This window comes from Mustela nivalis, assembly GCF_964662115.1.
Source record: "Mustela nivalis genome assembly, chromosome: 2".
Taxonomy (NCBI): Eukaryota; Metazoa; Chordata; class Mammalia; order Carnivora; family Mustelidae; genus Mustela; species Mustela nivalis.
In genome coordinates, this window is record NC_139021.1 from 186,950,588 (window position 1) to 186,970,845 (window position 20,258).

A 20,258-nucleotide genomic window follows, 5' to 3' on the forward strand; every position below is an offset into this window, starting at 1 on the left:
GAGCCTGCTCCCCACCACCCCCAGCCCCCGCCTGCCTCTCTGCCTACTTGTGATCTCTGTCTAACAAACAAGTAAATAAAATCTTAAAAAAAAAAAAAATTTCCATAAACTGAGAACCCCTGGGAAGTCCCTGGCCTGCACAAGGTCCCAGGTTGGCTGGTAGCCCCGCCCCGCCGCCCCGCCCCCGCGGCTCCGCCCCCCGCGGCTCCGCCCCCGGGCTCCAGGCGCCGCCCAAGGCACCGTAGTGCTCCTGCGCGAGTCGCTGAGCGGCCCCTGAAGCGCCGGAACTGCAGGGCCGGGTCGCGGGGCGGGCGGGGAGGTCCGTCGCGGGAGCGGGTCCCCCACGCCGCGCTGTGCCTGGGACGCGGCGCCATGCGGGTGGCCTTGCACGCGCTCTGCGGCGCCGCGGGGGCCGCCTGGCGGGAGAGCTTCCCCCTGCGCGGTCGGGACGTGGCGCGCTGGTTCCCGGGACACATGGCCAAGGGTGAGGCGGGGCGGCGCGGGGTCCGTCTGCCCGCGAGTGCGCCCCCGGCGTCCGGCCCCGGCGTCCGGCCCCGGCGTCCCCGGCCGCGTTGGCTCGGCGGGCTGACGGCGCGTGGGGCGGGCGGCGGCGGGGCACGGCAGGGTGCCCTGGGGTGGCCCGGGTCCCCGCAGGTCCCTTCGCCGACACCCGGGGACGCGTCCCGGCTCGGACGTTGGGGACGAGGCGCCGTGGCCGCGGCGGGTCCCCTCCGAGCCGCGTGGTCCCCGCAGCACGTGTACCGCGCAGGGGCCTCGCTGTCCCGCCAGACCGCCCGAGGAGGCCCTTCCTGGTCTACCGGCCCGTCGGGGAGCGCTCGGCGTCCGGCCGCGGAGGCCGCCCCTGCGCCGCTCCCTTCGCGCTCGGGGCCGGCGGGGCCGGGGCCGCGCACGTCGGTGTCCCGCGGCGGGCTCCGGCTCCGGCTCCGGCTCCCGCGGTGCGCGCGGGTGGGGCTGTGCGGTGCTCCAGGGCGCCCTCGGGGCCCCGGCGAGGCGGCGTGGGGGCCTGAGCGGTGAGCGGTGCGGTCGCTGCTGCTTTCCGTGTGTGGCCCCTGAGCGGGGGCTGGGGCCGCGGGAGGGGCCGCGGGGTCCCTGGGCAGCAGCTCCGCGGTGCAGCGTGGGGTGCCCAGCGCGTCGCGGGGGCGGGGGCGCCGCTTCGGTAGCTGAGACCGGCGCCGCGGGGGTTAACTGCCCCGGGAGTGGGGCCCGGACGCGCTGCTGCCCCTCTGGCTGGCCTGTCCCTTTCCGGAGGCCCCGCTGTGAACGGGAAGGAGGCGCTCAGCGGGCACCTGTCGGGCAGGTCCCGCAGATGGTTTGTGGTGGCGGGTCATTAAAGCTATCCTGTTTATTATTGTTTTTTAAAGATTTTGTTTATTTATTTGAGAGAGAGTGAGAGAGCGTGAGCGGGAGAAGGTCCGAGGGAGAAGCAGACTCCCCATGGGGTGGGAGCCCGATGCGGGACTCGATCCTGGGACTCCGGGATCATGACCTGAGCCGAAGGCAGTCGCTCAACCCACGGAGCCACCACGCGCCCCGTAAACCTGTCCTGTTTAAACCCATTAGGTTTCTTCTGTTTTCCAGGGCTGAAGAAGATGCAGAGCAGCCTGAAGCTGGTGGACTGTATCATCGAGGTCCATGACGCCCGGATATCCTTCCGTGGTTGTGATCCTGTGACGTGTAAAAAGAAATATGTGTATGTTGGGTCTTTGTCCCTGTTCCTGGCACAGAGCTCTTAAAGCCCTGGGTATTTCCCAGGTGATGAGCCAGATAAAGGTGTCTGTCGATGGGGTGACTTGGAAAGCCACTAAGTCACCTAGGTTTGAGGGTTGGTTGCCGGTGGAACAGTCCTGCGGTTGGAGGAGTGGAGATTTTGGTTCCACCCCCTGGACTCACTGACCTTTGGGAGGGTGTGGGGCTGGAGGTTGGATTGATTGCTGATGGCCAATGATTTAATTAATCAGCCCTGTATAACGAAGCCTCAATTAAGACCTAAAAAGACAAGGTTTGGAGATCTTCTGGGTTGGCAAACATGGATATAGAGGAAGAGGGGCATGTTTATTATTAAAAAAAAAAAAAAGATTTTATTTAGAAGGGGGGTGTGGCACACAAGCAAGTACAGGGCTGGGAGCGGGAGAGGGAATTTCAAGCCGCCTCTGCACTCAGTGCTGAGCCTGATATGGGGCTTGATCTCACGACCTGAGCTGAAATCGAGAGTTGGATGCTTAACTGACTGAGCCCGAGGGGCACAGGAAGAGCACGGAGACTCTGTGCTCCATCCTACACAGCACTTATATGTATGTGGCCGAATCTGGCTATTCCTGAGTCGTCATTTTATAACGAGCCAGGAATCTCGTATGTAAAGTTTTCTCTGAGTTCCGTGAGCCACTCTGGCAAACTCACTGAATCCAAGGAGGGGTCGTGGGTCAGAAGCACAGGTGATGGCCTGGACTGTGGTAGGTACCTTGGGGGCATGTGGGGACTGAGCCCTTAGCCTGTGGGATCTGACTCTTTATCCATGTAGATCGTGTTAGAGTTGAGTGGAATTATAGGACATGCAGCTGGTGTCACAGAGTTGCTTCTGTCGTGAGCCCTCTTGCTCCCAACTCTCCCAGACCTGGGTGCGGCACCCTAGTGGGAAGAGGACCCAGGACCCTTCGTCCTGGGTTGCGTGGCGCTCAGGCAGCAGGAGACATTCCTGATGTTACCTGGTCTGTGTCTACCTCCTCTTCCGGTCTCTGCTCTGGTCTGCTGTACCAGGCTGGTGCCCTCGCCTCTCAGTTACTGGCACTTGAAGCAGTGGCTCTCCGCTCTTATTACACACTAGGGTTTCTCCAGCAGGCTTTAAAAAATCCTGGTCTGGGCCCCTTTCCAGACCAGTTAACCAGCCTCTCTGGCGTGGGGTCCAGGCCTGTGTCTTTTGACACTCTGCATTGGTGTGTAGGGCAGCATCTTTGCTCTGACCTCTGCCTGGCACAGCCAGACCTTCCAGTCCAGTCCAGCAGTGGGTTCTCTAGGTGAGGTATGCAAGCTTCACGTAAGCGTGCTGGCCAGTGGGGTTTTCCTCCGGGCCTGAGGTGTGCATTGGCAAGATCCAGTGATCTTGTTCAGTAACGAATGTACTTTTCAGACCTTGTTTTTCCTGTATTTGAGTGTGTCTGGATTCTCTTTATGTGATGAAGGTGTTGCTGTGAGAGTTGTTACCAGCCCAGGGATGTCAGATGAGGGACCGTGTTCACTATTTCAGACTCTGGAACTTGTGTAACAAGATGTCAAGTTTATTTACTGTAGGCTATGTCAGTTTACAGGATAGCCCACGCTGGGCAGTCCTGTGTTTGATTAGCAAAAACAGCAAAGCTATAGTTGTTATTGTGCAGTGAGTGGACATCTGTCCTTTTGGTTTCTAGACCTCTGTCATTTTCCCCAGGACATGGCAAGGAGACCTAGGCTGCGTTAGGGACCCTGGCATGGAGTCTGGGCTTTTGGTATTGCTTAACCCTTGAGCAAAAAGTGAGATTTGTGGAAAGTCCTTTTGTGTGGGTGAGGGTACAGCCCTTAACAGGTGTCCAGACCCAGGGTGCGCTGGAGGCCTTGGGGACTCAGTAGGAGACGGAGCAGCGGTAGTGGCTTAGTGTTCAGAGGATAACTAGGGGCCGTCCTTCTGCCTGTGTTCGGGTCCCATGAGGTGGGACCTGTCCTGATTCCCTAAGGGTCCCTGGCTGAGGGCGGAAGGGCCCGACAGTGCTGGCGAGGAGGCAGAACCTTCAGGGATGGTTTCCACGGGGGACCCTCATCTCCTTGGCGGTCACCAGAGGGTGGCAGTGGTGGGACATAGACTGGTTAGGGCAGTACTGGCCGCACTGTAGGGCGATCACGTCATTCATTCTGGACTCCTGCACCTTGGCAGCTGAACAAAGAGCCAGTTCTGAAGCCTCCCACTGAGCTTTGCCTTCTGTTCCTGTTTGGGAAGGTGCGCGGGAGCCGCTGTCCTGCATGTCTGCTGTGGGACCGTGGCGGCGACGAGGTGTCCTCTCCAGCCGGCGGGGAGTGTGAGGAGTGTGGGGCTGGGCTGGCTGGCCGGGCTGAGACCGGGCTTCCTGCTCTGCTCAGTCCCTTCAACAGATTTCCTTCTGAAGGTGGCGTCAGTTGGGTGACACGGTGGACGAGGTCAGTTAATGGGCCGGGACAGCACTGATGGGGTTTTTCCTTAATTTTCTCACATTCCACTTTCAGGCCGCAATCCTCTGTTTCAGGAAACTCTTGGGCTTAAGCCGCACGTGCTGGTCCTCAACAAAATGGACTTGGCGGATCTGAAGCAGCAGCAGGTGAAGGTGCCCGTCAGGGCGCGGTCCGCGTCAGGGCTCCTGCGTCTGGGATTGCAGACGCATGCGGGGTTGGTTCCCCCGGACGGGCTTGCTTCGGCAAACAGCACTTTGTTTGCAGAGGTATTCGCACGCGATTTCTCAGAATGACAAGCCTCCCTCTATGTCTACGGTCCAAAAGACCAAGGTGAGCCTCTCCCATGGGACATGGCCAGGCTGTGGGGCTGGAGTCCCGCGGCCCACCGTGTGGCCTCTGGCCTATCTGGCAGGGAGCACTTGACATGTGGCTCCTGTTGCAGCCGCGACGTTCACAGTTTACATCGTTTTGGTGAGCTACATTTCAGTGGCTGTGTGAGGCCAGTGGCCACAGGCTCAGGCCACAGGTACTGACCTAGAGGTCTCCCGTGACAGCCACGCTTGCCCCAGGCACCCGCACCAGCCGGCCAGTCCTGCATAGCCACTGAGCTGGAAACTAGAAGCGTGGGGAGGCCCCAAGGAACTTCTTCAAAGGCAGGATCGGGGACACGAGGCACCAGGTGACCGAGGACAGGGCTTTCCCATGTGTTGCAGAAGTTCAGAAACATGGAGGTCTGGACATGTTTTCAAGCACTCTCCTCTGCTCTTCCTGCCCAAAGGGCTGCACCAAAGCCTTGTGGGTTGCAGCCCGGCTGCCGTCAGGGTGTCAGTGGTGCAGTTCGCTCTTTGTTTCCAGAATGTCATTTAGGTTTCTTTTCTTGTTTTTAAAAAGGATTGTTTCTTTTTTCTTTCCTTTTGTTTACTTATTTGAGAGAGACAGAGGTCACAAGCGGGATTGGGGGTGGAGAAGCAGAGGGAGAAGCAGGTTTCCCATTGAGGAAGAAGCCGATGAGGGACTCGATCCCAGGACCCTGAGATCATGACCTGAGCCAAAACCAAGAGTCAGACGCTCAACAGACCGAGACCCCCAGGCGCCCCTTGGTTCAGGTTTCCTCGTTGATCGTGGCATGTTTGAGTCACGTAAGCCCCAGCCACAAGACTCTGTGTCAAGGTTTCCAGGGAGACATCCAACACGGAAGCCACCAGAGTTCTGTTCATTGAAAATCCAAGCAGCAGCGACCTCTCAGCCAGGTGCAAGCAGCTGGGGTCATTTCAAGCCTTCCCCCTGTGCAGATCGGGCAGCTCAGGCCCTCCAGGAGCTGGGTGTCTGTGGGTCTCAGTACATGTGCACATGTAGTCATTTAATCACAAGCTTTGCTTTTATTGGTTGAGGTTTGAGTCTTAATCAGTGATTGCTTCTGCCCTTAAATGCTAATTTTTGTAGAGTGCTGGGCACTGATGTGACCTACTGTAAGACCACAGTGGGGTCTCCCCAGGCTGGGAGCTGTTCTTAGGTGCTACTGTGGCAGAGGTCCTGGAGAGGAGGGGTGGAGCCCCGAGTGGACGCCCCTCGTGTCGACCTCGAGTGCTGGGTCAGCACCGTTGTGAATTTATGTACTTCAAAGCGTGGCTTCAGATGTGTCTGCTGTGGCCTGTCTCTTAACCTGCATCACCCAACAAATAACTAAAATATAAACCCGAACAAGTGAGTGACCTTTTGTTTATTTAGGCATCAACCATATGTTTAGGTCGGTAGCAGATCGAAAGTCATCATACTGGTTTAAAAACCAGGGTTCCTACACTGCTTTTGCTTAATGCTGAGACCGGTAACTTCGTATTAACCTTAGGTTACCTTTGGGCTTTTAGAACATCAGATATGTTCTGTGATTGGATTTGGGTCATGCCTCAGTTTACAGGGGGGCTGGGCAGAACACTCGGGTGTAACAGGCTGTTTGCTGCTGGAAGTGGCCCCTTGCACACGGAGGCCCTGAGTCCCGAGAGGCAGGTGACGTTTGTGCTGAACCCTCGTCCCCGCTGGAGCCCGGAGTACAAGGCCCCTGACTGGGACACGTCCCTCCTGCCCTCCCAGGGCCTCCGAACCCTAACCCTAACCCTCACTCCCCCTCCCAGGGGCCCCCGCGCCTGCACCGCTGCCCCCCCGCAGCCTGCCTCGTCTCCAGACCCTGCTGGTGGCTCCAAGCCAGGGAACAGCCTGGCCTGTGGCGGGGTGGGGGTGGGGTCAGTCTCATATCCTTGGATTTTAGCACAGTATACCACCCGTATTTGCATTGACTGTATGAAATGGAAATATTCTCTTTCAGAAAATCATACAACACTTAGAAGGAGAAGGCCTAAAAAATGTTGTTTTTACCAACTGCGTGAAGGAGGAGAACATCAAGCAGGTGCACACTCTGTTTCACACCCAGTGCGTTCGCTTAGATACGTTGAAGAAATCCCACAGCTCATGTTATTATAAGAAGCAGAATTTCGAGACAGTCCAGGGTTTGCTGGGGGCCCATGGGCACGCTCCTCTCTGGGCGAGAGCAAGTGGGCTCTGGGCAGCCTGTGACGGTCTGAGGAGTGCAGTGGGCTGTTGCGTGCACTCGGGGCTGTGGCTCCCACAGGCTTCTGGAGGGTCTGGGGCCTCGTGTCTGCAGCCGTATTTAGAGGATCATTTCACTGGCTGATAGGCGGCGTGGCTGGAGTGGCTGCAGTCAGAGCTGTCGCCCTCTGGGGGACGGACCCACTCACTGATGGTGGAGGGACAGGATGGGCCACAGGTCACTGCCTCCCCCCATCTCCGGGCCCCAGCACACTCTAAATCCTGATGGGGACAGCCCTGCTTCCCTGATGCTGGACCTGGGCAGACGCCACCCCGGAAGTCCAGAAAAGGCCAGTGTCTGCTGTTTGTGCTTTGCAGGTCATACCGCTGGTCAGAGGACTGGTTGAGGGCAGCTACCGCTATCATCGAGGAGAGGTTGGTTGTGGTGCCCGGGCTGGCCGTGGGCTGGTGCCTCCTGCTGAGGGGTCAAGGCTCAGTGGCTAGCAGTGGCTGAGCAGTCCTTGTGCTGGGCCACGACCCCTTGGCGTTCTCTCTCTGCTGCTGCAGGTGCCTGGGGGTCGGGGCAGCTGCCCTGCGTGTTCTTTTTCTCCAGGCAGGAAGGGTGGGGCGGCCCTGCTGAGCCAGGCGGGGCCTCCACCCTGGTCTTCCTCCCTCTGATCACAAACCTCGGCTTGCGGGTTCCCCAGCATGGGCCACAGGAGGCCGAGGGTGGTCTGGGTAGACCCCTGACTCCCTGCTCTTGTGCCTTGGCAGAACCTGGAGTACTGTGCCATGGTGATTGGGATCCCCAACGTGGGCAAGTCCTCACTCATCAACGCACTCAGGAGACAGCACCTCGGGAAAGGTCCTTTCTTTGCTGCTGTGGCCCTTCATCTCCCCGTGAGCAGTTGCCTCAGTCCTGACCACAGACAACACGGCCGGAGCCGGAGCCTCACGGCCCCTCGGGGTTGTCTCTGCCCTGAAAGGACCCACTGAAGTGTCCGATGTGAGGTTAAGGGGTGACACAGAGTCCTCCTTACCCGTTTTATACTGAATGTATTTTCTTTCCTGAACGTGGGATGTTGGTGTTTGACGCGGGGATGACTTCTCTGCTCTGCGGCGGTCTTGTCCTCACCGAGGTCTCAGGCCGCCACTGCACACGTGGGACCTGATGTCAGGCAGGAGACATTTGGTGAGGGCCCCCTCTCCAGCTGGAAATCTGCCTCCTCCCGGCTTGGGAGTGGCCTCCGGGAGCTCCTGGGCACCTCCCGACTGTGCTCGCCCGGTGTCAGGGTTGCGCAGACGCGCCCATTACGCTCGCCTGCCCGCCGTGCTTCTGTGGCACTCAGGGTTTTCAGGGTTCGCGCCAGAGCCGTGCTAGCCTTGTTCTCCAGAGCCGTGATGAGCGGGCTGCCGTGCGCGGACCCCAGCCCGGTGCAGCTGAACTGCGAGTCTGCAGGTGGCATTTTTGGTCCTCATTGTAGACTCGGCAAACCGTCTATTCTTTTAAGTTTATTTTTTTAAAATTATAGCTTTTTAAAAATGCTGTGGCATGAAGTATATTCAGTGCTGTCCGTCCATCCCACTATTCTAGGCTTTTCCATTGTCTCCAGCTGGACGCCTTTAAACAAACCCTAACCAGCCCTGGGCACCAGTAATGTTCTTTCTCTCTGGACCTCACATGTGTGCAGTCAGCGCTAGTGGTCAGCGTAATGTCCTCGGGTCCGTCCTGCGGCTGCTGCAGGACTGCCTTCTTTCCAAGGCTGAGTCATACTCTGTTGGGTTTCTGGACCACAATTGGTTTTCCACGCACGCCTGGCAAATAGGTGGATCTCTTTACTCTGGAGCTGTCTGGGCCCCTTGAACAGGAACTCAGCTCACAGGCCTGTCGCGGGCAGCGCTGTGGGGACGGACTTGCAGGGTGCAGGGTTGGTATCAGACATGGGGTCAGGTCCTGGAGGCAGCAGCTGGCGTGCTACCACGAGAGCTCTTTTGGGACCTTCATGGTCAGGTGCTTGCCTGCTGGTCCCTGGGCAGGTGTTGGGAAGAAGTTTTGGTGGAAGAGTCACTGCTGTGAGCGGGTTTGGAGTTGACTCGAGCCCAAGCCCCTGTGGGCCTTCGTAGGGTTCTGTGTGTATCATTTCTTACCCTGTAGCCTCTATGCCAGGCCTTGTGTGTGGCTACCTTTGACAGCCCGTTTCCATCCTGCAGGAAAAGCTACCAGGGTCGGTGGTGAGCCCGGGATCACCAGAGCTGTGATGTCCAGGATTCAGGTAGGGGGCTCGGCTGCCGGGTCTCGAGTGCCGCACGCACAGGCCTGGTGCTTCCCGAGGGCTGTGGGGTGGCCTGTCTTCTCCACTGTGCTCCCCCCGAGTGCTCGCCATGTGCCACACACCCGAGGGCTGTGGGGTGGCCTGTCTTCTCCACTGTGCTCCCCCCGAGTGCTCGCCATGTGCCACACACTGGGGGCCCTTACATCAAACCCGGGGGAGGGCACGCTGTCACCCCCGTTTCATGGAGGAGGGAGCCGAGCACCTGCCCAAGGTCACTCGGTGGCCTGTTCTCCCCGGGTAGCTCGGCCTGTCTACATGCGCCCTTTATGCCCTGGGAGGAGAACCCGAGGCCCAGATTTATATCCCAAACTCAGTGGGAACTGATGGTGTGGGGAAGCGGAGAGCTTCCTGAAGAGCACGAACCCTTTGGGACGGGGCCCCAGAACCTCCTCAGAGCCTCAGAACCTAGCAGCCTGCCTCTGGGGGCCACCCAGCAGAGCACCTGGAGGGGGCGGTTGGCCTGACCGCCCTCTGTGTCTACAGGTGTGTGACCGGCCACTGATGTTCCTGCTGGACACTCCTGGGGTGCTGTCCCCACGGATTGAAAGTGTGGAGATGGGCCTGAAGCTGGCCCTGTGCGGTGAGTCAGGGCCCCCTTAGCGCCCCCTCCTGCCGCCGGGCCTGACGGGTTGGGCCTGCTCTAAGTGGGCCAGCTGAGGCGGGCCAGCCCCTGCGCTCACCCTGCAGACCGAGGCCTGGAGAGCTTACCGCCGAGGCAGGGCTGCCGGGAGCCGCAGTGTCTCAGGCTGAGCAGGGAGCGGTCGCTTGAGTGCCGATGCCGGGCGCATGTGCGGGGCTCAGCCTGGCCTTCTGGTTCCAGGAACCGTGCTGGACCACCTGGTGGGGGAGGAGACCCTGGCCGACTACCTTCTCTACACCCTCAACAGGCACCGGCTCTTTGGGTGAGTGCGGGGTCGGGGGCTGGGCGGGCCGTCCTGTCTCATCCTGGACAGACATCATTAAGGAAAACAGCAGCATTCACGTGTTCTTAGGTAAACTCCGCACATTCTGTGCAGTGTGACACGCTTGACTCTTACACAGTCAGGAAAACCCCCAATTTCTTGCGCTCTTTGGGGACGGCTCCTCCCTACCCTCCTGCTCCCATTTTATAGACGGTCTCCTGACCCCGGTGCCACAGCTGGCGGCCATCTGCCTTCTGTCGTGTCCTCGAATGTCCTAGGAATGGAGTCCCACGGTGTGGTTCCCTGCGCTTGACAAGATAGCTCCCAGACTGCTCCGTGTTGCGCGGCGTGTCGCTCCTTCCTGGCGGCCGCCGCACCGTGTTCCGTGGTACAGACGGACGCACCCGTTTGTTCTTGCGGGGAGTGTGCGGGGAGTGTGCGGGGAGCGGGGAGTTCCCGCACGTCCTGTGTCGCGTTGAGGACCTCAGTGCCCCGGACGCTTGTCAGTTCTACTGATTTCTACCAAGAGCTTTCGGTCACAGTGACTTTCTGCATTGTCTTTCTGTCTTCTAGTTCATTGGTCACCGTTCGGTCTTTCCTGTTTCCCTCTTTCTGCCTTGCCGGCTTTCTTCTGTTTCTGCCACCAGGTGCCGCGAGACGGTACTGAAGTCTCTGCCTGTGGCTGGTCTGTCTGTCCTTGCGGATCTGTGTGTTTGCTTCACGCACTCCGAGGCTGTGCCGGGAGGTGCAGGGGACGGTCTGCGGCTCTTCGTGTCCCGATTTGATGCCCTCGTCGCTCAGAAGGGCCGCCTTGGTCCTGGCAGTTCTCGCTGCTCGGACATCTGCCTCCTCTGGCAAGGACGTGGTGGCCACTCTTGGTGTCAACGCAGTGGCCTTTTCTTCTCCCACTTTTCGCTTTAATTGTGTCTTTTTGTTAAAAATGTGTTTCTCGCAGGCTGCGTACAGTGAGGGCTAGTTTCTTCTCCAGTCTGACCATTTCTGTTTTTCATTTTATTTATTTATTTATTTTTTAAAGATTTTATTTATTTATTTGACAGGCAGAGATCACAGGTAGGCAGTGAGGTAGGCAGAGAGAGAGGAGGAAGCAGGCTCCCCGCTGAGCCGAGAGCCTGACGTGGGGCTCCATCCCAGGACCCTGAGATCATGACCTGAGCCGAAGGCAGAGGCTTCACCCGCTGAGCCACCCAGGCGCCCCCTGTTTTTCATTTTAAGTTTTTGCACTGTTCACATGTAATGTGATTATTGTTGTCGGGTTAAACTTGTCATCTTATAGGGGCACCTGGTGGCTCAGTTGTTAAGCATCTGGCTTTGGCTCAGATCATGATCCCGGGGTCCTGGGATCAAGCCCTGCATGGGGCTCCCTGCTCGGCGGAAGGCCTGCTTCCGCCTCTGTTTCTGCTGCTGCTCCCACTGCTTTGCTCTCTTTCACACTCTCTCAGATAAATAAAACCTTTTATTTTTAAAAAAAGATTTTATTTATTTATGACAGACAGTGAGAGCGGGAATACAAACGGGCAGAGGGAGAGAGAGAAGTAGGCTCCCACCAAGCAGGGAGCCTGATGCGGGGCTCGATCCCAGAATCCTGGGATCATGACCTGAGATGAAGGCAGACTCCTGATGACTGAGCCACCCAAGTGCCCCTCAAATAAATAAAATCTTAAAAAAACCCAAATCTCTTGTCTCGCTGTCTGTTCCGTCTGTCCGTCTTTGCCTTTCCTCTTGCTGGGCATCCGTCTGCCTCCCTCCCTCCCTCTGCCCTCTCTTGGATGCATTGGACGTTACCATGTCCCTCTGTCCCCTCCGTCAGCCTGTCGCCTGTAACTCCTGGAGGGGTTGCCCGGGTGTTTGAGGAGCAGCTCTGAGCGACACCAGAGTGTGTCTCGAGTGCAGGCTCCGTACGCCGGCGCGTCTCCGTTCCTCGCTGGATCTGTGGCTTTTGCTGTTCTGTGTCTTACTGGGATGTGTCTTGTCACCCTGAGCTGCACTGTCTGGCTTTTACGGAGACTTCAAGCGTAAGAAACAGACCTTAGCTGTTGATCCGATGCTTGGTGTTTCGCGGTGCCGCACGCTGCCTGGCGTAGGTTGGAGGGTTTCCCGTAGCCTCTTGCAGCGCCTGTGCTGCTGCTGAACGGTCAGATTTTGGTTGTTCAGAGACGTCTTTCTTTCACATTCATTTTGGAAAGATACTTGCACTGAGCGTGATAGGCTCGATGGACAGCTGTTTCCAGGACTGGAAAGAGGTTGGCCCACCCCATTCTCACCCCTGTTTCTGATGAGTAGCGGGTCATGTCTGTCTCTGTTCCAACAGCTGGTTTTATGACCGCGGCTTTCTTCTCCTTTCTTGAGCTGAGAGTTTGTGGTGCTCTCGATCTGTGGCTTTGTAGCTTTTCTCGGATTTTCGACCACCGTTTCTTCCTGTGATTTCAGCGTCTGCCTTCTCCTGTCGTCAGGACTTGGTGCCCGTGGGTTGGCCACGCGCCTGTGCCCCTGCATGTCTGACCCGCTGCTCGCGCCCCCAGTGTGTGTCTCACAGCGCGTGTCACATGGTTTGTGTTCTTGAGTTCGTGACACGTGGACCGTGGTCACACAAACCGCTCTGCCGTCTCTGCTAACCCTGACGTCTGGGGCGGTTTCGGCTTTTCTCCTCATGATGAGTCTGTTCCCCACTGTCCGTGCGTCGTGGTGGACGCCTGGCTGCTGGGCGTTTGGACTTCTGTCTCTTTGGGTGACGGGCGTCTACCAGTTCTGCACGAATCCTTGAGTTTCGCTTGGGACGATTGTCCGGAAGCAGTTCCTTCCAGGCCTGTGGGTCTGGAGCCATTGCCCTGCATGGGACGGGGCCCTCCCCTGCCCTGTGTCCCCTCCACCTGCTCCTGGCTCTGTGAGCGTGGGCCAGTGTCCCTCTGCCCTGCTGGGGGTCTCACCCGGCCTCTGGCTGCGGAGGATTCCCTTTCTCGCGTGTGCTGAGCCCTCATCTGCTAACTACGGAGGCTGGCGGCATTCGGCACTCCCTCTGTGGGCAGCTCTGCTCTCTCTGGTTCTGCTGGTGGCGTCTGTGCTCCAGCAGCCCCCTGGGCCCCGTGGGGTCCTGAGGTGCCAAGCAGGACAGCGCCGGGTCCCTGTTTATGTTCATAGCTTGATGTCTGGTGCTTTGAAAACCGTTTTGTGTGTCTTTGGTTGTTTCAGGGGAGGTAAATCCAGTTCCTGTTACTCTCTTTTGCATGGAGGTAGAATTTCAAATTAATCTTTTTGCCTCATTTGGGTGGGCGTCTGTTTGGGCGTCTGCAGCCCTGCAGCGCTTCTAGAGCATTTCCAGAGTGGCCACTGCGGGTGGCCTGCGGGTGGCCACTCCCGGCTGTGTGAGTGAGAGAGCTTTCCGGGGACGGCTCTCACGATCGTCAGAGTCCCTGCGGGTGGCCACTCCCGGCTGTGTGAGTGACAGAGCTTTCCGGGGATGGCTCTCAAGATCGTCAGGACAGAAGGCCTTGTGGGGCTGCCGCCCTCCGAAGCTGGACTTGGGACCTGTGTTCTCAGGGTTCAGACCCCCTCTGAGATGGACACTCTGATGCCCACATGGGGGCTGGGTCCGTGTCTTACTTTGCTCGTGCCTGAGCCCCGCTCCCCACTGCGGACCGTGGGGCAGATCCACTGTCTCCTCTGCCTGTGGGGCCGTCCAGGCTAGAGTTTCCCGGACCCTGGGGTTCGGCAGGTGCTTGGCTGTGGGTGAGGTTTTTCTCCTTCAGCCCTTCAGGGTAGGCCGTGCCGGCCCCATGCTGGCCTCCCGCATCGGGCCCAGAGCCGGAGTTGGGTGGGACAGGGAGCTCACGGGGGCCACTGGGCGGTTCTCAGAAGTGGTGGGCGCTGTCTGCTGGTCCGCGGGCTGCCGAAAACGCCAGGCACACCTCTTCCTTCTCCACTGGAGAGAGTGCTGGTGACCCTGGTGCTCCTGACCTCATGCGGCTGCCTCTGGTGGCTGGCTATGCTGACCCAGGGCTCCAGGCCCCGGGCCTGCTTAGGAATGGGGTGGATGTTGCAGCCACGGGCTCCTGCGGGGAAGCTGGCCTCAGGGCACCTGGCCATGGCCGGCCAAGGGTGGGGACCGTGGGAGGGGTCTTTGCTAGAGCTGGGCATGGCCCAGCACAGGTCAGCTCTGGCTGTCCCTCCCTGACTGTGGGTGTGTGTGTAGGTACGTGCAGCACTACGGCCTGGATGGGGCCTGTGATGACGTCACCAGTGTGCTGAAGCGGGTGGCTGTGAGGCTGGGGAAGACGCAGAAGGTGAAGGTGTTCACAGGCACAGGTGAGATGCGGAGGCCTCAGCCCCGGGCTGGGCGTGGACAGCCAGCCTGTGGAGCGGCTGCGGCTCTTGGGGAGGGCATGGCGGGCACACGTGGCTGTTTTGGAAACCAAGGTGCTGCAAGGGTGGGGCTCGGGGTCCAGCCTGGAGAGGAGGGCAGGGTGGCCCTGCCTCGTGCTGGGTACATCCTGTGTCCTACCCCTTGGGAGCCTCTGAGGTCCGGGTGCCATGGCCCGGACTCCGGTTTCTTTCTGAATATGCCCTGGGGCCCAAGCTCCACCGGTTCCCACCGCCAGTCCCTGAGGATGGGCAGGGAGGGGTGCGTCTGAATCCCGGGCCTGCCTTGCACAGAGGGGCCTTCCTTCCCAGACCGTCTTGTTTCCCCCAGGGGACGTGAACGTCATCCAGCCCAACTACCCCGCGGCAGCCCGAGACTTCCTCCGGACCTTCCGCAGCGGGCTGCTCGGCCCAGTGATGCTGGACAGGGACGTCCTGCAGAGCCTCCCCTTGGCAGCCCCCTGAGTGGGTCCAGTTGGCAGGGGCCTCACCCCAGCCTGGCCCTCGACACCGGAGATTGGGATATCCCAGGCCCTCACACCCAAGAAGCTGACGCTGGGACTCCCTTTCCTAGAATCCCCATGCTGGTCCCCGTACGGTACTCGGGTCTTGTCTCTAGGAAGGAGCCTGTCCCTGCCGCCACCGCACAGCCTGGCCAGCTGCTGGTCACAGGGCACGGTGCCCGGGGTCTGGACATTGGGACTGCTGACATGCCGGAGCTGTCCCTGTGCGGCGCACACCTGCTGAGTATCTCTTAGGGAGAAGCTGACGTTTTCTCCGGAGCTGAAAGTGCAGTCTGCAGTTAAATGTTTTAGAAGGCCTGTCTCTGCTGGCGGCGCGTCTGTTGTGCGCAGTAGCACCGTGGGCCCACGCGTTAAGGCCCGTGTCTCAGCCAGAGCAGTCAGGATGTGAGCCATGCTGTCGGGGCTCTCGTGTTAGGTCCTCCTAACGCCCTGGGTCCTGCAATAAAGACGGGTCTGTTTGCCAACAGAGTGTTTATTTCACAACACGACTAAAATGTGCACACAAAACGGACAGAGGTTCCAGGATCCGTGGCAGAACCCACGGACGGTCTGTCCCCAGCTGCGTACGGGCTGCGATGGTCGCTGGTGTGGTCGGTGGAGACTCGAGAGCTTTCCTGCTGCCTCCGAGCACCTTCAAGCCAACAGGTCGGTGGGACTCTTCCTCAGGGACCTGGAGCTACCAGCCTGCATTCCAGCAAAGGGCAGAGGAAGGAGGGGGCCGGGCGGACCTGGTGTCCCGTGGGGGTGTGGCCTTCCTGGAAACACCAGAGTGTCCGTGGGGCACCTCCCCTCCTGCAGGTGCCCACTCCCGGAGCGCACACACTGGCCTCTCCTGAGGGGACCGGCCCTGGGCACTGTCTGCTTCCCGCTGGAACCCTGACCAGTAGCGCGGGAAGCACGCCAGCGTGCGGCGGTGCCGAATGCCGGACACACTCCTGGAGTCAGGCTGGTGTGGAAGCTCTTGACTCGGGCGTCCCGTTTACACCGCCTCCACCACGTGGTGCTGGGCAGGCTGGGCCCCCGCTCCTGGCCCCTCAGATAGAGCTGAGTCCCTGTGCAAGGCTGTCCTGCCCGAAGGGTGCGGCGGCAGGCTGGTCGCACGGCTCCTGAGGCCCCAGGCAGGGCTCCGCCGTGCTGGTCTTTGGTCGCGGCAGGTGTGATCCAGAATGGATGGCGTGGCGTCGGGGCCTGCTGTGCCCCCAGAAGGCTGGCGCTGTGGGTACAGGCAGAGCTGTGTCCTGCAGCTCTGGGTCCTGGCCTTTGGAGAGCGATGCTTGGTCCAGGGTTCTGCTGGTAGCTTGGAGACCCTCACCCTAACCAGACCTGTGTGTCAGCTGCGGGAAAGCAGAGCGGGCAGGCCCTCCCGCCCCCTCCCCCATGGGAGGTGCTGGCATCGGTCAGCTGAGTCCAAAGGCCCCATGGTCCAGGGGCGGGTGTGAGGGCATATTCTGGGGGGCAGCCCAGTGGCAGGTGAGGCTTTCAGTGAGCACCGAAGGACGGGGCGATCCAGAGGGTCTAGGCCTGGGAGGTTGTCCTGCTGTGGGACATGGGGTGGAGGAAGTGGTAAAGAGCCTAGACCCCCAGGGCTTGTGGACCGGGACCCAGGCCTGAGGCTTGAGGGAAACGGGCCTCTGGGCGCCTGAGAACCAAAGGACCGGCTTTCTGCGGAGGGTACTGGGGCGCCAGAGGCAAACCCTTGCTGGGCCCACCTGGCGCTTCCTCAGAGTCCTCTCGGGGAGTCTGTCCTGGCCCCAGCACGGTCTCAGATGCTCAGACAGGTGTTGGCGGGGGTTCGGCTTCCGGGCGTGGGGGGGGCTTGCTTTGCTGAGCCCAAGCACACTCGCGTCTGGCTGTGCCTGCCGGGTGCTGGGCCTGGCCGCCGTCCGCCTCCAGGGACCTGCCTCGTGGCCATGCTGATTGCTGGTTCCGATTTGAGATCGGCCGGCCGTATTCACACCCCCCTTCCCCGGGGGCGGGGGGGCTGCCTGCTGCTGATGTGCCCAAAACAGGGCTGGCTGTCCTGGGAGAGCTCTTCAATGGGAGCGGCCGTGCGGTCTCTGAGGACCAGCGAGCACTGATTCCAGAATGTGAACCTAAACCTTAAAGAAAAGGAAAAGCTCTTGAAAGTTAAACAATGTGTTTTTTTCTCCCCTAAAATAGGTCCCAAGAAGAGTTGAGTGACTTGTTCCACGTGGGAGCAAAGTGGCCCCAATGGGTCCATGGTCTTGAGAGTGTCCAGGGAGGGGGCATGCCTCTGGGCCCAAGGGTGGGCTGGCAAGGCTCTGGGGCAGCTGCTGTGGCAGGGGTGCCCTGGGAATTATCCAGAAACCCATGATGGGCACGTGTGGGCCCCGAAATCCCCAGACTGCCTTTTGCGGACAGGTGGTAGGCACACGAGAACCTGTGAGAGAAACCTCTTCTTCCCCAGAGCCACTAGGCCTTCAGTCTGTACTGGCTGCTGCTGTGGGGGAGGGCCACAGTGTCCTCAGGGCCCACCTCTTGGCTTGGTGGTCAACACTGTCCACACCCCTCCAGGGTCCAGGATGGGGTCAGGGGAGCTGGGATGGCTTGAACATCCTGGTTTGGCACATCTCTCTGGGCAGCTGGGGAGAGCTGCTGGTCTGCTGGTCACGGCAGCGCAGGCACCACGTTTCTGGCTGGGGAGGACCCTGACCTGGTGGTAGGTGGGGCATCCTGGAGCTGATGGGCCCTGGGCCTCTGGTAGGGTGAGAAATGGGGAAGCTGGGGAGGCTGTGGAGGGCTGTGAGCAGGAGGCCGCCTCTGGGTGAGAGGTGGAACTGGGCTCCCTGGTTCAGAGGCAGTGGGCAGCGGTGGGAAGGGGGTGCTCAGCAGCTGGAGGTCTCTGGGACAGGTTGGAGAGGCCTGCCAGAGGGCACTGGTTGGGGGCCAGATCTCGCCCGAGCGCGCAGGGCCTAGGGCCGCAGGAGCCCCAGGGTGCCAAGAGCGCCGCCCAGCAGCAGGCAGAGGTGGGGGCTGCTGGTGGGCCCCGCGCCTGAAGTCCATGCCCGGTAGCTGTAGACGCCTTGGCCCGTTCTGTTGCCACCTGGTCCCGCGTCCTCGTCCTCCAGGTCGTGTTCCCCCGGGCCCGGGGCTCTTCTCCAGCTGGAGCCCGCTGCCAGGCCTGCGGCCGCCCCGGCAGCCCCGGCCGCCGCCCCCGCTGCCGCCACGCGCAGGGAGGAGCCTCCGTAGCGGGGCACCGGCCTCACGCGCACCCTCGGGGCCCCGCGCGCGCTTCCGCGCAACCCTCCCCTGGCGCTGCCGCGAGCCCCTCCACGGCCTCCCTTGGCCGCACCGCTGTCGCAGAGGAAGGTGGCGGCTAGCAGCAGAGCCCAGCACGTCGCGGCCGTCCAGTTCATCGTTGTGGAGCAAACCTGCGGCAGAACGGGGAAAGGACCTCAGCTTCTGCGAGGGTCAGGGAACCAGGGGCCTTGGGGCCAGGGGCTTAGGGATCAGCGGGCCCAGGGCTTGGGGACAGGAGACTCGGCATTTGGCAGTACAGGGAGCCCTCAGCATCCGGCGGACGACTGGCTCAGGGCCAGGGTGGGCTGGGAGGGGCGGCGTTCAGGCCTCGACCGAGGGTGGGAGTCTTGTTCGGGAACCAGGAAGGGGCGACCTGGAGGGTGAGAGGGTTGAGCACCTCGGGGTTATTCTGTGCCGGGGCTGGAGGGTGGTGAACTCCCTGCGGTCGGGCGCTGAGGCCTGGGGGAGGGGCCAGGCCGTGGGACGACCTCCACGGCTTGGGACAAGAGGCCACACTGGGGTGGGGGATGTACCTGAAGGACACAGTCTCAGGGACCGAGGGTCCCCAGGGACCCAGATCACCGTCTGCAGAAAGGACCAAGCGTGAGCCTCTGTCAGGCTCTTCCGGCCCTTGGGGGCAGCGCGCATAGCGCGCAGACCCAGAGCGGGGGTCCTGGCCTCACCGCGGGCGCGGGCCGGCGCAGGGACTCGCGGCCGCGACACAGGGCAGACCCCGCCCCCGCAGGCCGGGACCCACTGCACAGTTCCCTCCCGCCCCGCCCCCGCACCACGCTCCATCCCCCACCCCCGACCGCTCGGCAGAGCCGCTGGGCCGGGGGACCGGGACGCGACGCAGGGCCGAATCCGGGCGCGGGGGACCCGGGTAGCGGCTCGACCCTCCTCCCGGGGCCTCCGATCATCACGCGGCGCCTCCATCCCCAGCCCCGCGGGTGCCCGCCCCAGCCTTCCGGTGCGCCCGGATCCCGTCGCCCGGCCTTACCCGCCGCGGGCTTCTGTCGGAACCGCGGGCCGGAGCGGCTGCCCCAGGGGCCGCGGCAGGGCGGGAGGGAGCGGGCGGCGGCGAAGACCCCGCACCCGAGCGCCGAGTCTGGGCCGTGCGCGAGGCCTCCGCCCTAGGATGGGGGCGGGCAGACGCGGAGGCTCATCCCCCGGGAGACGGGAAGGGCGGAGAAAGAGGCCGGCAGAGAGGAGCTGGGCCTCACCTCATCCTCGCCGCACCCGGCCTAACTCCTGCCCCCACCCCACCCCCTGATTCCACGCGCGTCCGCGCCACTCTGTCCCCACCACCCAGTGAGCACAAAACCCCATCCCGATTCTCCTGCACCCAGCAACCCCCATCCTCACGCCACCCCTCCTCCCCCCTCCCTCACACACCCCACCCCTGTCCCACCCTCCCCACCCCATCTTCATCCCTGCCCCAGGCGGTGTCCCAGACACGGGCCACAGAATGCTAGGGCAGCCCCAGAGCCCTAGATCCTGGTGTCCAGTGCCCTTCACTGGGAGGTGCCGGGTTATCCCTCTGGTATCCAGAAAGGAGGAAATGGGCGACCTTCTAACCATTCTGCAGTGCCACTGCTCAGACCCCTCAGGGAGCCCTCCCGGTGGCCACTGCCCAGCAAGGTGCCCCAGCCAGCCAGCCTTCCCAGTCCCTGCTGGATAGGACCCTGGGACTCCGTGACATGGTGCCATCTTGCTCTCCACCGTTGTGGGTGCCTCACCCAGCCACTCCGCCTGGGGACACCCAGCTCTCCTGATGGCTCTAGGGGTGGACTGCAGGACCTCCTCAAAGGTGACCTGACGGGACCAGTTTGTTGGTGTGATGTGACCTCTCTTAGCTTCCATCAGACCCCTCGATTCCCAGAGGCTCTGAACTGCTGCTCCACGCACAGTCCTGGCCACCCAATTCCTGTATTGAAGGCCTGACCCCTAGGACCTCAGAATGGGACTGTATTTGGACACAGGGTTTTTACAGAGGTAATTAAGGTAGAATGAGATTAGGAGGGCAGGCCCTGATCAAATCTGACTGCTGTCCTTACAAGAAGAGGACATCAGACAAGCACAGGGACAGCTACGTGAGGACACAGGGAGAAGGCAGTCATCTGTGAGCC

At 60.9% G+C, this 20,258-nt stretch overlaps 2 protein-coding genes across 4 annotated transcripts; one reads left to right on the top strand and one right to left on the bottom strand.

Annotated features, from left to right (window-relative positions):
* The first annotated feature begins 249 nt into the window (after positions 1-249).
* MTG1 (mitochondrial ribosome associated GTPase 1) lies at positions 250-15,332 on the top strand. 3 transcript variants are annotated; one of them, XM_082721595.1, is made up of 11 exons: positions 250-484; positions 1,600-1,664; positions 4,236-4,340; positions 6,515-6,595; positions 7,114-7,170; positions 7,510-7,600; positions 8,947-9,008; positions 9,552-9,648; positions 9,889-9,970; positions 14,178-14,290; positions 14,676-15,332. In XM_082721595.1, the coding sequence occupies exons 1-11, from the start codon at positions 373-375 to the stop codon at positions 14,807-14,809; spliced, it is 999 nt and encodes a 332-aa protein (XP_082577721.1). In that variant the 5' UTR covers positions 250-372; the 3' UTR covers positions 14,810-15,332. The 3 variants fall into 3 exon arrangements, with proteins under 3 accessions (XP_082577721.1, XP_082577722.1, XP_082577720.1); XM_082721596.1 differs by having other exon boundaries at positions 267-484; positions 4,236-4,524; XM_082721594.1 differs by having other exon boundaries at positions 280-484; positions 4,236-4,346.
* Positions 15,325-19,354, bottom strand: SPRN (shadow of prion protein). The gene is made up of 2 exons (XM_082721603.1): positions 19,130-19,354; positions 15,325-18,260 (listed from the first exon to the last, which is right to left on the bottom strand). Exon 2 carries the CDS (start codon positions 18,243-18,245, stop codon positions 17,802-17,804), a length of 444 nt encoding a protein of 147 aa, XP_082577729.1. The 5' UTR covers positions 18,246-18,260; positions 19,130-19,354; the 3' UTR covers positions 15,325-17,801.
* Positions 19,355-20,258: the final 904 nt, after the last annotated feature.